The following is a 13690-nucleotide window of genomic DNA, read 5'->3' as shown; positions in this document are numbered from 1 at the left end:
ATAATAAAATAATTTTTATATTACGGTTTCATTTTTAACAGTGAGTTTTATTATTCAATAGTATGTTCCCTACAATCCGATCCCCGACAACATTCCCATCTATTATTAAAGTGTCGACAGTTATGGTTACAACAATCGGAACTGTTTTCGCATTCCTGTCCATCCGATTGGCATTTATCGTCATAACATTCCCGGTTATAATTAAAACTATGACACAAACCGTTACAACAGTCGCTGTTTAGTTTACAGGGTTGGCTGTTATCGATACAAACAGTTTCAGTAGTATCAGGTCTTTCAGTTGCAAAAACTATATTAAGAATAATAATATTAATTATAATAATATTAATTATAATAATTATTATATTAATTATAATAATTATAATAATTATAATAATATTAATTATAAGAATTATATTAGTAATAATAATTATAATAATTATAAGAATAATATTAATAGTAATAGTAATAGTAATAATAATAATAATAATAATTAACAAAATCAATTAATTTATTAATAAAAATAGACTAACGAGTAACTACTATGACATTCGTTAATGTACTCAATAGTATCCATACAATTAGTTTAGCAAAAAACATAATTATTAGGTATTATTACTAATAATATCTAATAATAATAATAATAACTTATATTAAGATTTTTATTGTTACTGTATTCCTCTATTGATAATTGTATTATATATATAATATATATTAACCTTGTGTTTGTTTTTAGTAGTTTTAGTTAATAATATTTAAAAAAAAAAATAATATCTAAGAAAATATTTATAGCTAAATATAATTATAATTAATATAATGTAAAATATAATACAACATAATTTATTTAATTATTATCAAATATGTTTATTTAATAATTTATTTCTATATATATATATTAATTAAAATTTATTTATAAAAAAATAATAACTTAAATTTTTTTTTATAAATATGTGTGAATATATAGAATCTAGATATAGAATCTAGATATAGAATCTATATTATAGATCTCTGTTTTTTAGTGTGTATTTGAATTAATATAATGGCATCTCTAATGCTAACAAATTATTTATTATAATAAAATAATTTAAATGCATTTATTGTACTGTAAATATTAATATTAGTTAAATACAGTATATATATATATGATTGAATTTATTGATTATACAATTAAAACAATTAAATCTGATTATCAAAGTTTAGATAAGTTGAACTTAGGTTTGTTTATTATAACATTTTTGTGTTAATAATTACATAATATTAGTTGAAATTATTTACATATATTTTATAGAAACTGTTTTTTATAACCCTTTTTTTACAGCTGTTATGATATAATATTGAAAATTATATTTATATTCAAATATATTCTTTTAGATAAAATTTATAATACATATTATAGCTGTTATGATGAGTTGCAAGCATTGGGTTTGGGAAGCTTTGGATCGGTTTATAAATGCAAAAAATAAAATTGATGAAATCATATATGCCATAAAAATTATTAAATTACCAGGTATCTATTATTTATATACAAAAAATGTTAAATTTTAAATTAATTAATTCTTAAATAAATAGTATAAATAATATCAAATATAAGAAATTCTATATTCTTAATACTATTAGTAGTAAAATACTAGAATATTCCTTAAAATTTTATGATAGTATAGCAGTTATGAAAATGATTAACTAATACTTAAAAATTAGAATATTTTTATCTTAATATTTAACTCAATAAAAGTTTTTTTTAAATATTTTTTTTAAAAAATTAGTGGCAACATATGATATGTATTTACAAGAAATTGAAAAAGTCACTAAAATTAAGGCACAATATTTAGTTAATAACAACACATTTTGGTATTACAAAAATTGTATATATATTTCAATGGATTATTGCATAATGAGTCTGAAAGAGGCAATCAAATTGAAAGCACAGGTATTTCAAAGACAATCATCAGATGAACCCATGGATTGTATGGAGTATTACATTACGTGTGAAATACTATTAGAAGTGTTAGAATGTGTCCGATATTTGCATGAATTGAATCCACCGGTCATTCATCGCGATCTCAAACCCGACAACATATTGATAGCCAACGACATCATAAACGGACGGTTCGTTAAGTTATGTGATTTGGGATTAATAACAGTTCACGAAATGGTATTACAGAGTCATACGGGAGGCGTAGGAACTCCTAAATATATGGCACCCGAAGTCATGAGTGGTCGCAAATATAATACAAAAGCTGATGTTTATAGTATTGGGGTTACAATTGAAAAGCTGTTTGATTTTGATATCAATGAGTGAATTATACATTTAATTGAAATTTATTTAATTAATAATTTTTATTTATCTGTTATTAGATCTCAAGACAAATACATATCCAGTGAATGGAATGATAAATACAATACACAAAAAAAAAATTTTTAAATGAAGACTACTTTCAAATGGAAGCGATTCCCGAAATCAAAGTAAAAGACAAGTCGGTCGACGGCGGCGACACCGATGACGAAGAATCAAAGGTAAAACCTAAAAATAATGGCCAACAAAAACAAACTACCGGTGCTATGATGGATATGTTTGACGATGGAAACGATTCAGATGGTAGTGATCAACAACGCAAAGAACTATCAGATACTAGTAAAACAACGACAACACCGACATCGACACCGACAACAACACCGCCGACGATGACAACTACAACGACAACGACTGAAATAGTTGGCGAAAAAACTGATGATAAAAGTGATGATAAAATGCTTCAAATGACTGATCCGACCGGTAAGTACTGATAATTAAATACTGTATATAAAACTTATTATAATATACAGTATATATAAAACTTATTATAATATACTGGATATAAAACTTATTATAATATACAGTGTATATAAAATTTATTATAATATATAGTCTATATAAAACTTATTATACTATACTATAATATCTATTTCAAAATAATTTTTTAAAATTAAAAATTTATAGTTCACTATAGAGAAGCACTTTTGGTACCGAAACGTGAGCGCCGTATAATAGCCCGCTATAAAGTAATTATACCGGTTATTGTGCCCAATGTTAGGGTTATGGTACCCATGAATAATGGCAAATATACATAATATATATATAGTTACCAAAAAAAAATAATAATAATAATAGATTAACTAATTTTCATATATATAATAGACAAACACACAAATATATATTTAAAAACTAAATATTTAGATTTAAGTAAATTTAAAACAATTATTTATTTATGTTATTATTATTTTTTAAAAAAAAACATTTTTGAATAAATAAAATCTTAATTAAAATTTATTGAATATTTTAATAATGAATAATAATAATGACAAATATTTATTAATTTTGTTAAAAATATATTTATTAATATTGTTAAAAATATATTTATTAATATAATAATTTAATATACATTTATTGCAAACATTTTGTGACATTTTAAAAATAAAATGTTTTATTTAGTTTTTTTTTGTTTGTTTGTTAATTAAATTATAATAACAACAATATAGCATTAAAATTGCATTGAATTTCGAAAATTTAAAGGTTTATTAAAAACAAAACTTATGTTTTGAATAAATAAATAAAATCTAAATAATAAAATATTTTTATAATTTTATACTTTTTTTTTAATTATAGTTGTTTTTAAATTCTATAATATTTTATATTAAAATTATTAATTGTAGTTGAAATGAGTAATAAGTCAACAAAATTAATAAACAATGAAATAAATGATATAAATATATAAACACAAGAATTAACACCAAATGATTGGATCAAAAAAAATTGATAAGTTTTATGTGTTTGACGACGAATTGGGGGTTAATATGATGTTTGTGACCAAAGATGATGATCGGGTCTATGGATTGGGTGCTAATGTCTGGGGATTACTGGGTTTGGGACACAACCAGTGGGTGAGTGAACCACAAGAGATCATAGAGTTGTCAAATAAAATATGTATAAAATTTATAAACGGAAGTGAATTCATAGTTTGTTTAACTCGTGATAACTGTGTCTATAGTTGTGGTTTAGATAGAAATGGACAGTTAGGTCGGGGATGTGATGATAATAATTATAAGAAACCAATGATTATACAAATCAATGACAACAATGATTTGATACGTGATATGAGTTGTGGTTCATATCATACATTAGTTTTAACGCATAATAATGATATGTATGGTTTGGGGTCGCAATCATTTCGGACAAATCGGTAGCCGAGACACAACTTGTGAATCAATTACTAAACCGGAAAAAATAAAATTTAATGACAATTATTGTATAAAATCTGTTCACTGTTTTGAAAACTTGTCTTTTGCACTGACAAGTGATGGACAGGTGTTTAGTTGGAGTCAAAATAGTTGCAATGAATTTTTTATTTGTCTGTCATTAGAGATCGTGATAAATATATATCCAGTGAATGGAGTGATAAATACAATAAATTGTTTGACATAACAATCGGTGCAACAAAAACTTTATATGCAAAGAGACCTACCTGTGCTCAGATCATTGAACAGTACAATGAATGGGCTATCGATAGCACAGTTGTTACAAATGATGTCGAGTTTAATGAAAAACTCCAACAAATCAAACACAAGGAATGGAAACTCCGTATAGAAAACATGGATTCAGAGCCAGAATTATGGCAATTGTTTTATACATTTGTTTGTATTAAAACTAAAAATTTTAATATAACTTTTTAGATACAATATTAATAATTACTTATTATTATATTTTATATCTTATTACTTATTATACATTGTATTCAATAAAAATGTATATAAATGAATAAATATTGTTTAAAACACAAGCTGTATATACTTTATTGCCATTTATTTTCATATTTTGTTTTTTTTGTTTTGTTTAATTTGATGTAAATATTTGATAAAATAAACAGTAATTATGATTTAAGTGTAAAATTTTTAAAAATAAGTGCTATTAAATAACGACTCAATATAATATTTAATAATATAATATACAGTATTTAATAAATATATTTTGTTTAACTGGTGATAATTGTATATATATTTGTGGTTATGATAGAAATAGAGAGTTGGGTTAGGGATGTGATGATAAAACATATAAGAAATCAATGATTATACAAATCAATGACAACAATGATTTGATAAGTGATATGAGTTGTGGTTTATATCACACATTAGTTTTAACGAATAATAATGAAGTGTATGGTTGGGGTCGCAATCATTTCGGACAAATCGGTAGCCGAGACACCACTTGTGAAGCAATTACTAAACCGGAAAAACAGCTTATGTTTTAAACAATAGTTACTGATTTATATACATTTTTATTGAATACAATGGATAATAAGCAATAAGATATAAAGAAAAGTAATTATTAATATAGTATCCAAAACGTTATATTAAAATATTTATTTTTAATGTTTTTTTAAACAATAGTAATTGTATAAATTCAGTAAAATCTAAATATTTAGATTAAAATATATAGTTTTAATGCAAAAAAATGTATAAAACAATTGCCATAATTCTGGCTTTGAATCCATGTTTTCTATACGGAGTTTCCATTCCTTGTGTTTGATTTGTTGGAGTTTTTCATTAAACTCGACATCATTTGTAACAACTGTGCTATCGATAGCCCATTCATTGTACTGTTGAATTATCTGAGCACAGGTAGGTCTGTCATCATAGACCGGTTGCATCGTATGTTTAATAACATTCAATAGATTACAATATTTGTCACTCCATTCATATGATATATATTTATCGCGTGAACTAAATATAAAAGTATTGAAATATTTTTATTAAAATTAATTAAAATATAATTAATACAAACTCATTGACATTCGTATCGAACAACTCTTCAATAATAACACTAAGACTATAGACATCAGCTTTGGTGTCATATTTGCGACCACTTATGACTTCGGGTGCCATATATTTAGGACTGACGTATGACTCTGTGATACCATTTCGTGAACTGTTATTAATCCCAAAATCATATAATTTAATGATCTATCCGTTTCTGATATCGTGTGATAGTTATAGTCATGTCTATACAGTTGTGGTAAAGAAAGAAATGGACAGTTGGTTCAGGGATTATATAATTTTAATTATAAGTATATAATGATTACAACAATTATTTAATACGTGATGTGAGTTGTGTTAACTAATAATAATTCAATTGTTAGGTTAGGTTAGCAATCATTTCGGACAAATCGGTAGCCGAGACATCACTTGTGAATCAATTACTAAACCGGAAAAAAATAAAATTTAATGACAATTATTCTATAAAATCTGTTTACTGTTTTGATAACTTATCGTTTGCATTGACAAGTGATGGACAGGTGTTTAGTTGGGATGAATATCGTTTCAATCAATTGGTACTTAATTGCAATAATCTAATGATATGTAGACCACAATTGATATGTAATCTATCGGTCATTATATCCATACAATCGGGTGCAGGAAAAACATATTTCAGTAGTGATTATAAAAATAAAGTATATATTTCTAGTGAATATTACAATGAAAATAATGTCATTAATATACAATGAATTTAATAACAATTATTGTATTATTAAATCTGTTTGACTGTATAAGTAATAAATTATATTAATAGTTAATTATTAAAAAATATAATAAAATAATTAAAAAAAATTATATAGTTATTATATAAAACAATATAAATAAAAGCAAAATAGTTAATTTAATAAATAATTATAATTACCGTTTGATATTTGTTATAAAATTTCAAATAAAATTATGCAAAAATATTATGTAAACCAAATATAGAGTTATATTAATCACAATAAACTATTATAATTAAATAATATTTTAAAAGTAAATTTTTTAATAAAATCTAATTTATGAAAAGTACAGTACTGTATAATTACAAAAAAAACATATTAATTAGTTTATAATATAGTTTAATATAAATTAGTTTTATTATATGTTTTTTAAAAATTGTTTGATAATAATTATTTTATATGAAATCCATACAATATTTTTTGGCACTTAATAACTAATTTTTTTTCAGCTAAACATTATTTAATATTTTAGCTTATTTTGGTCTAATATCGTACTGTACTATATGTTTAGCTATCATATCATTGTCAGCTATTTTATATAACAATTGTTATTATGTTTTTGTTATCCAAAACAATACAATTATTGGCACCTAAACCAAGTTTTTATATGAATTCAAAAAGACAACAAAAATGTCAATCACTATATTATATTAATATTATAAAATAACATAAAAAACAAAAATGAAAAATCTAAATTAATAATCAAATCAAATTTCAAAATTTTTTGAAATATAACATTGAAAAAATATTTAAAAAAAACATTACAATATTTATAGAATAATTACAATAATTTTGTGTTAAATAAAAATTTATTTATTACATAACAGGGTTTTAGCGCTGAGGGTAAGGGGTGGTATGGCTGGGTTTACACCCCCCCCCAACAACAAATATTTTGGAGATTTTAGCCCCCATTCTTTTTAGAAAATTTAAAAATTAAAATGATTAGATAAGAAAATTACGCAACCCTTCCCCCACAAATAAAATAAATAATTTTTAAAAATACTAGTTTTATGTTTATCTAACTTATTTGGTAAAAATTTTATTTCAATTATATAAACAGTATGAGTTAAAAATAAAAATCCTCACTACTATATCCTTACTATATTTATATTTTTAATATTTTTATATACTATATTTTTAAATACTATATTTTTAAATTTTTCCTTATTAATGTTAAAATAATTTTTGTTATTTAAAATAAAGATAAATTAAAAAATTCATAATTTTTAGAATATTTGCCGAAAATAATGGAATTTATTGGGAATATTTTCCTATTATTCAGTAAATTCCTTACATTTAAATGTGTATTTTTAAGCAATTTATATGATTTTTAAATTTTGAAAAAATTGCCTTTTAAAAATACAATAAAATTTGACACAATACCCAGTAACCCCACCCTACAAGATTTTTCGAAAATTGACCCTACACTTACCACCCCCCCCCTCTAGACCAACAAAATTTGCTTAACCTTGATTGCATATACAGTATGCAAATGAATGAACACTAATTAACGACAAAAAATTATTTTATAATGTATTATGTAATTTACAATTGGATTAAATAAAATTCATTGAATATAATTTAAATAATAGTTTTTATTGAATTTTATTTTTATTCAATAAATATATTATAGTTTATTCAGACATAAAATATTATACTCTTTTTAAATGAAAAATTAAAAAAGAAAAATAATATATACATATATATATATATATATATATAATAAAAATTTGATTTTTTAATATTAATTGCATAGTTATAATCATAAGTTATTTAAAATCATATAATAAAGTATATGATTATATATATTTTTTTTTGTTTGAAAAAAAGTTATGTCTGATTCACAACAATCAATGAATAAGATTCAGAAAAAATGGACAGAAATGACTGTCCGTCAGAAACGGCAAACAATTTTAAAGATTGTTTTGTTTGTTGTATGCGTTTCTCTACTACTATACCATTCATATGAACTGTTTAGACAGTTTAGCAGCGGTAAGACAGTGGTCGACACTAAATATGTCCGATTAACTGATGAATCGCTACCCGGGATAACCCTATGTCTACCGATGGCATTACGTATGGATACACTGGCCAAACGATACCCGGATTTGCGAAACGATTATATTAAATACAGACAACTCATAGACAGTGTCGATGACAAAGCTTATGAAGATGAAAAGCTAAGACTTAACTTAACTGAAATCTATGACAAGTTTGTCAATTATTATTTAGATAAACGTTTGCCGCTTAAAGATTTGTACGATAATAATGATAATTTAACGGTTCCTCATTTGATTACTACCAATGAAACTCATATCAATGGCGGTCAATATATATTTGCAATTATTAATGCCTATAACGACACAAAACTGAAAACAATTACCGATTTAAATCCAATTGTTTCGTTTACAAAATTTGATTATCCCAGCAAATGCTTATCGTTTTTTACAGAACTTAATCCCTTATATCAAAAATACAAAAGCGATTTGGTGTCAATAATTTTTAGGGTCGGCCACAACAAAAACTGGTTCCCGACATCAATGTATACCGATAATCCATTGACTCTGATTATGCATTCGGGAAATAATACGCCACACGACATGTATACCGCAAATATATTCCCATTACATATCAATAATTTATATCGTATCGGGTATTCCACAATTAAAACCATACGAATGCCACCGAAATGGGATACAAATTGCAAAGAATATAGTATTTATGATAATAGCAGCGGAACCGGTAGTGGTGGTGGTGGTGATGACCAAAAGCTCCGGAGCCGATTTGATTGTCGATATCAGTGCCTTCAACAGCATATTATGGCTAAAAATCGCTGCTGTATTGAAAATAAACGGTTAGTTAAATGCAATATTTGTATTCCATGGGATGTAAGTCTAATACCGGAATACCTGGTCGACGAAAATGTTTCGGCGTGCTATCAATATATACGTTATAGCACCTGTAGGTTACCGTTCCGGGAAATATGCAACAAAAAATGTGCCGACTCATGTTACGATAATAACTATTTTATGACATTGTTGGACCAAAAAAGTATTGCATTTACACCTAACACAACCAATAGATGGAATAATTCAACAGTTAAAGCCTTTATACAGCACTCGGCACACTCCGATCAATTGGTTGAGTATTCAGCAAAAATGTCGTCAATTGAATTTCTTTGTAATTTAGGTGGGCTTCTGGGTATTTGGTTAGGTCTAGCAGTGTTTACTATACTTGATTTTTTTGTTAAAATATTCTAACATTTTGATTATTATTATTATTATAATTATTATTATTATAATTATAATAATTATTATTATTATTATTATTATTGTAATTATTATTATTGTAATTATTATTATTATTATTATTATAATTATTAATATAATAATTATTATTATTATAATTATTATTATTATTATTACTATTAATGTAATTGACTTATTTTTTAGATTCTATTTTTAAATGAATTATTATCAATAAATACTAATGTGTAATGATATATATATATATAATTAATTGTATAACAAAATAAAATTAATTATTAATAGTAAATATTGTTTATTTTATCTAAGATTATTATTATAATTATTATAATTTTATAAAGGTATATATATGTTATATAATTAAATTTTAATTTAAAACTTATCATAATCAATTTAGAGTTTGACAATAATTAAATGTTATAATTAACTCCAATAATTTTTTGATTTATTAATAAATTGCTTAAATGTATAATTAGTTATAGTTTTAAATTAATTTATTTTCAATAATTAATTTATTTAGTAAAATAAGTTTTAATGTAAAATAAGAAGAAATAAAAATACATTGATAAACTAAAAATAATAACTAAATAATTATAACTATCATTGATTTTTTGTTATAATTTATAAAATAAATATATAATTAAAATTATACAAAATATGATATATAAAATCTATTGTCATGTTAATTACAATCAGTATTGCAATGATAGGTATAGCTAGTAGTCTCAACCCTCAATCATGTACTACACATATTGCTCTATCACTGATTGCACAATAACATTGAAATAAAACTTTTATAGTTGCCAACAAAAATAAAAAACAATGTATTCTGTATAACATAGATATACGTAATTTTTTATTTTTAACGCATAGTTATATTTAGGGTTTTTAAGAAAATAAATGCCTACTATGGCAATAACCAAATAAATGCCATAAATGCCTGGGATTTTGCGCATATATTTTATTTGACTGCCAATTTAAATTGCTAAAAAACAACTTATTTCCAATGATATTATCTTTAAATTTAAGTTATACAAAACAAAAATACAAACAATAAAATAAGATAAAACAATGTTTTATAAAGTCACTAATATAAAATTAAATTAATAGGTAATACATATACATATACATATACATATACATATACATATACATATACATATACATATACATATACATATACATATACATATACATATACATATACATATACATATACATATACATATACATATACATATACATATACATATACATATACATATACATATACATATACATATACATATACATATACATATACATATACATATACATATACATATACATATACATATACATATACATATACATATACATATACATATACATATACATATACATATACATATACATATACATATACATATACATATACATATACATATACATATACATATACATATACATATACATATACATATATATACATTAATAAAATTATTTAAATAAATTTTATATATTATATATAGTTTATTGTTATTTTTATTTTGTATATTTAGAAATAATATATTTTAATTTACTTTATTAAACTTTATTAAATATAAACTATATAATATCATATAAAATATAATTAGTATCATGATTATATTAAATTCATGATTAAACAAATTATTTGATAAAAGGCTTATTATTAGTGTTGGTAATTTTTCGCAATTCAATTTTCGATTGCCGCAAATTGCGGCAAATTGCGTGAAATTGCTTGAAATTGCGCATGAGGGAATGTATAAAAATTAACCTTGACAACGTTAAAAATTTGATTTACTATAGATTAAGATAATTTTCTAATTTATTATTATTTTTACATGGTTTTTAGATGGCAACATTTTATGATAAAATAATTAAAATTTATATAATTAATTAATGTTTTTATTCATATTGCTTCACCATTCAAATTTTTCTATGTTACAATTGCGATTTTCGCAATCGAGCTTTTTGCAATTGCGGCAATTTCACGCAATTTCCGACCAATGCAATTGCGCATTTTGCAATCGGTACATCACTATTTATTATAAATAATTTTTGAAATGTAAAGTTAGATATATTTGTAAACAAAATTTCATAAAAAATAAATAGTATTTTATAAATATATTATAATACTAGATATTTGTTTTTCAGAAAAAAATAAAACATCTGTATTGTAACTGTTATAGAAAAAATATTTATTTATTAGTTATCTTAATATAAAACACTATTTTATTAATTATTGAATTAATTTTTTAAAACTTACTTAGAAATAAACTATATAATATAAATTTAATTATAACTAGTATAATTCGTTATATTAAATTCAAAAATTAAACAAATTATTTGTTAACAAAATTATAAAACAGTTTAATTATTCAACAAAAAATTATTTTTTAGAAAAAAACATTAATTACATAAAATTTTACAAATAGATAATATTTAATAAATTTATAATCTAAAAACATCATGTATTGTAACGGTTTAAAAAAAAATTTCTGATAAAATATTAATCTATTATCTTAATAATCTTATTATTAACTATTATTAATTATTATTAATTATTATTAACTATCTGAATTATTCTGAATAATCCACATTCGAATTATTATGGTCCTTAAATGTACCATAACCTTTAGGATCATTTTTATCTATTAGTTCCAAAGGAATTGATCCTTCTGCATTGACAAAACTGTTGATAATTGTTGTTAAAATTACTAAAAAAAATAAAAATAAAAACAACAAAAAAAAATCAAATAATAATTAATAGAAAATATATCATTAAAAAACTAGTTTTTTTTGAATGAAAGTGTTTAGTTCGCAAAAATTTACTATAATAAAATTATTCTTATTATTAATAATACCAAACAGTTTGATAGCAATTAAACAAATATTTTTGTTTAATTTTGACATCTTTTTTATGGATCAGTTATGGTCTCGTAATATATAACAGTATGTCTGTCAATGTGTTGTCTCTCTCTGCCAGTGTTTGATAGTAGACTGAAAACTATTTATTAGTATTTAAGTTAAATTATACTAAAAGTAATGATTTTTTTTAGTCAGTAATAATTTTATTTAATTATATTTCGTCATAAAATAATTAATATGTTTTTCAGAATAATTTCATTTGAGAATCCTATTAATAAACTTTAATGACGCATATTATAACAAAAACACTATATATCGATATATACTGTTTTTGTTATAATAAGCCGTGTATATAGTTAACTAGTGTGTGTATGTGTGTGTATATGTGTGTATGTGTGTGTATGTGTGTGTGTGTGTGTGTATGTGTGTGTATGTGTGTGTATGTGAGTGTATGTGTGTGTATGTGTGTGTATTTGTGTGTATGTGTGTGTGTATGTGTGTGTATGTGTGTGTATGTGTGTGTATGTGTGTGTATGTGTGTGTATGTGTGTGTATGTGTGTGTATGTGTGTGTATGTGTGTGTATGTGTGTGTATGTGTGTGTATGTGTGTGTATGTGTGTGTATGTGTGTGTATGTGTGTGTATGTGTGTGTATGTGTGTGTGTGTGTGTATGTGTTTGTATGTGTACTGTATGTGTGTGTATGTGTGTGTATGTGTGTGTATGTGTGTGTATGTGTGTGTATGTGTGTGTATGTGTGTGTATGTTTGTATGTGTGTGTATGTGTGTGTATGTGTGTGTATGTGAGTGTATGTGTGTGTATGTGTGTGTATTTGTGTGTATGTGTGTGTGTATGTGTGTGTATGTGTGTGTATGTGTGTGTATGTGTTTGTATGTGTACTGTATGTGTGTGTATGTGTGTGTATGTGTGTGTATGTGTGTGTGTGTGTGTATGTGTTTGTATGTGTACTGTATGTGTGTGTATGTG

The 13690-nt window shown here is 23.5% G+C and overlaps 2 protein-coding genes across 2 annotated transcripts; both read left to right on the top strand.

Annotated features, from left to right (window-relative positions):
• The first annotated feature begins 1888 nt into the window (after positions 1–1888).
• Positions 1889–2296, top strand: LOC128966191 (dual specificity protein kinase shkA-like). Its single transcript, XM_054313025.1, has one exon. It carries the CDS (start codon positions 1889–1891, stop codon positions 2294–2296), a length of 408 nt encoding a protein of 135 aa, XP_054169000.1.
• Positions 2297–3768: 1472 nt separating this feature from the next.
• On the top strand, positions 3769–5279 carry LOC128966190 (RCC1 and BTB domain-containing protein 2-like). Its single transcript, XM_054313024.1, has 3 exons — positions 3769–4214; positions 4395–4612; positions 5164–5279. The coding sequence occupies exons 1-3, from the start codon at positions 3769–3771 to the stop codon at positions 5277–5279; spliced, it is 780 nt and encodes a 259-aa protein (XP_054168999.1).
• The last annotated feature ends 8411 nt before the right edge of the window (positions 5280–13690 follow it).

Source organism: Oppia nitens, unplaced genomic scaffold (assembly GCF_028296485.1).
Source record: "Oppia nitens isolate AA-2021 unplaced genomic scaffold, nextdenovo-longstitch-racon4-pilon3 scaffold19_pilon_pilon_pilon, whole genome shotgun sequence".
NCBI lineage: Eukaryota > Metazoa > Arthropoda > Arachnida > Sarcoptiformes > Oppiidae > Oppia > Oppia nitens.
This window is presented reverse-complemented; position numbering and strand designations above follow the sequence as displayed.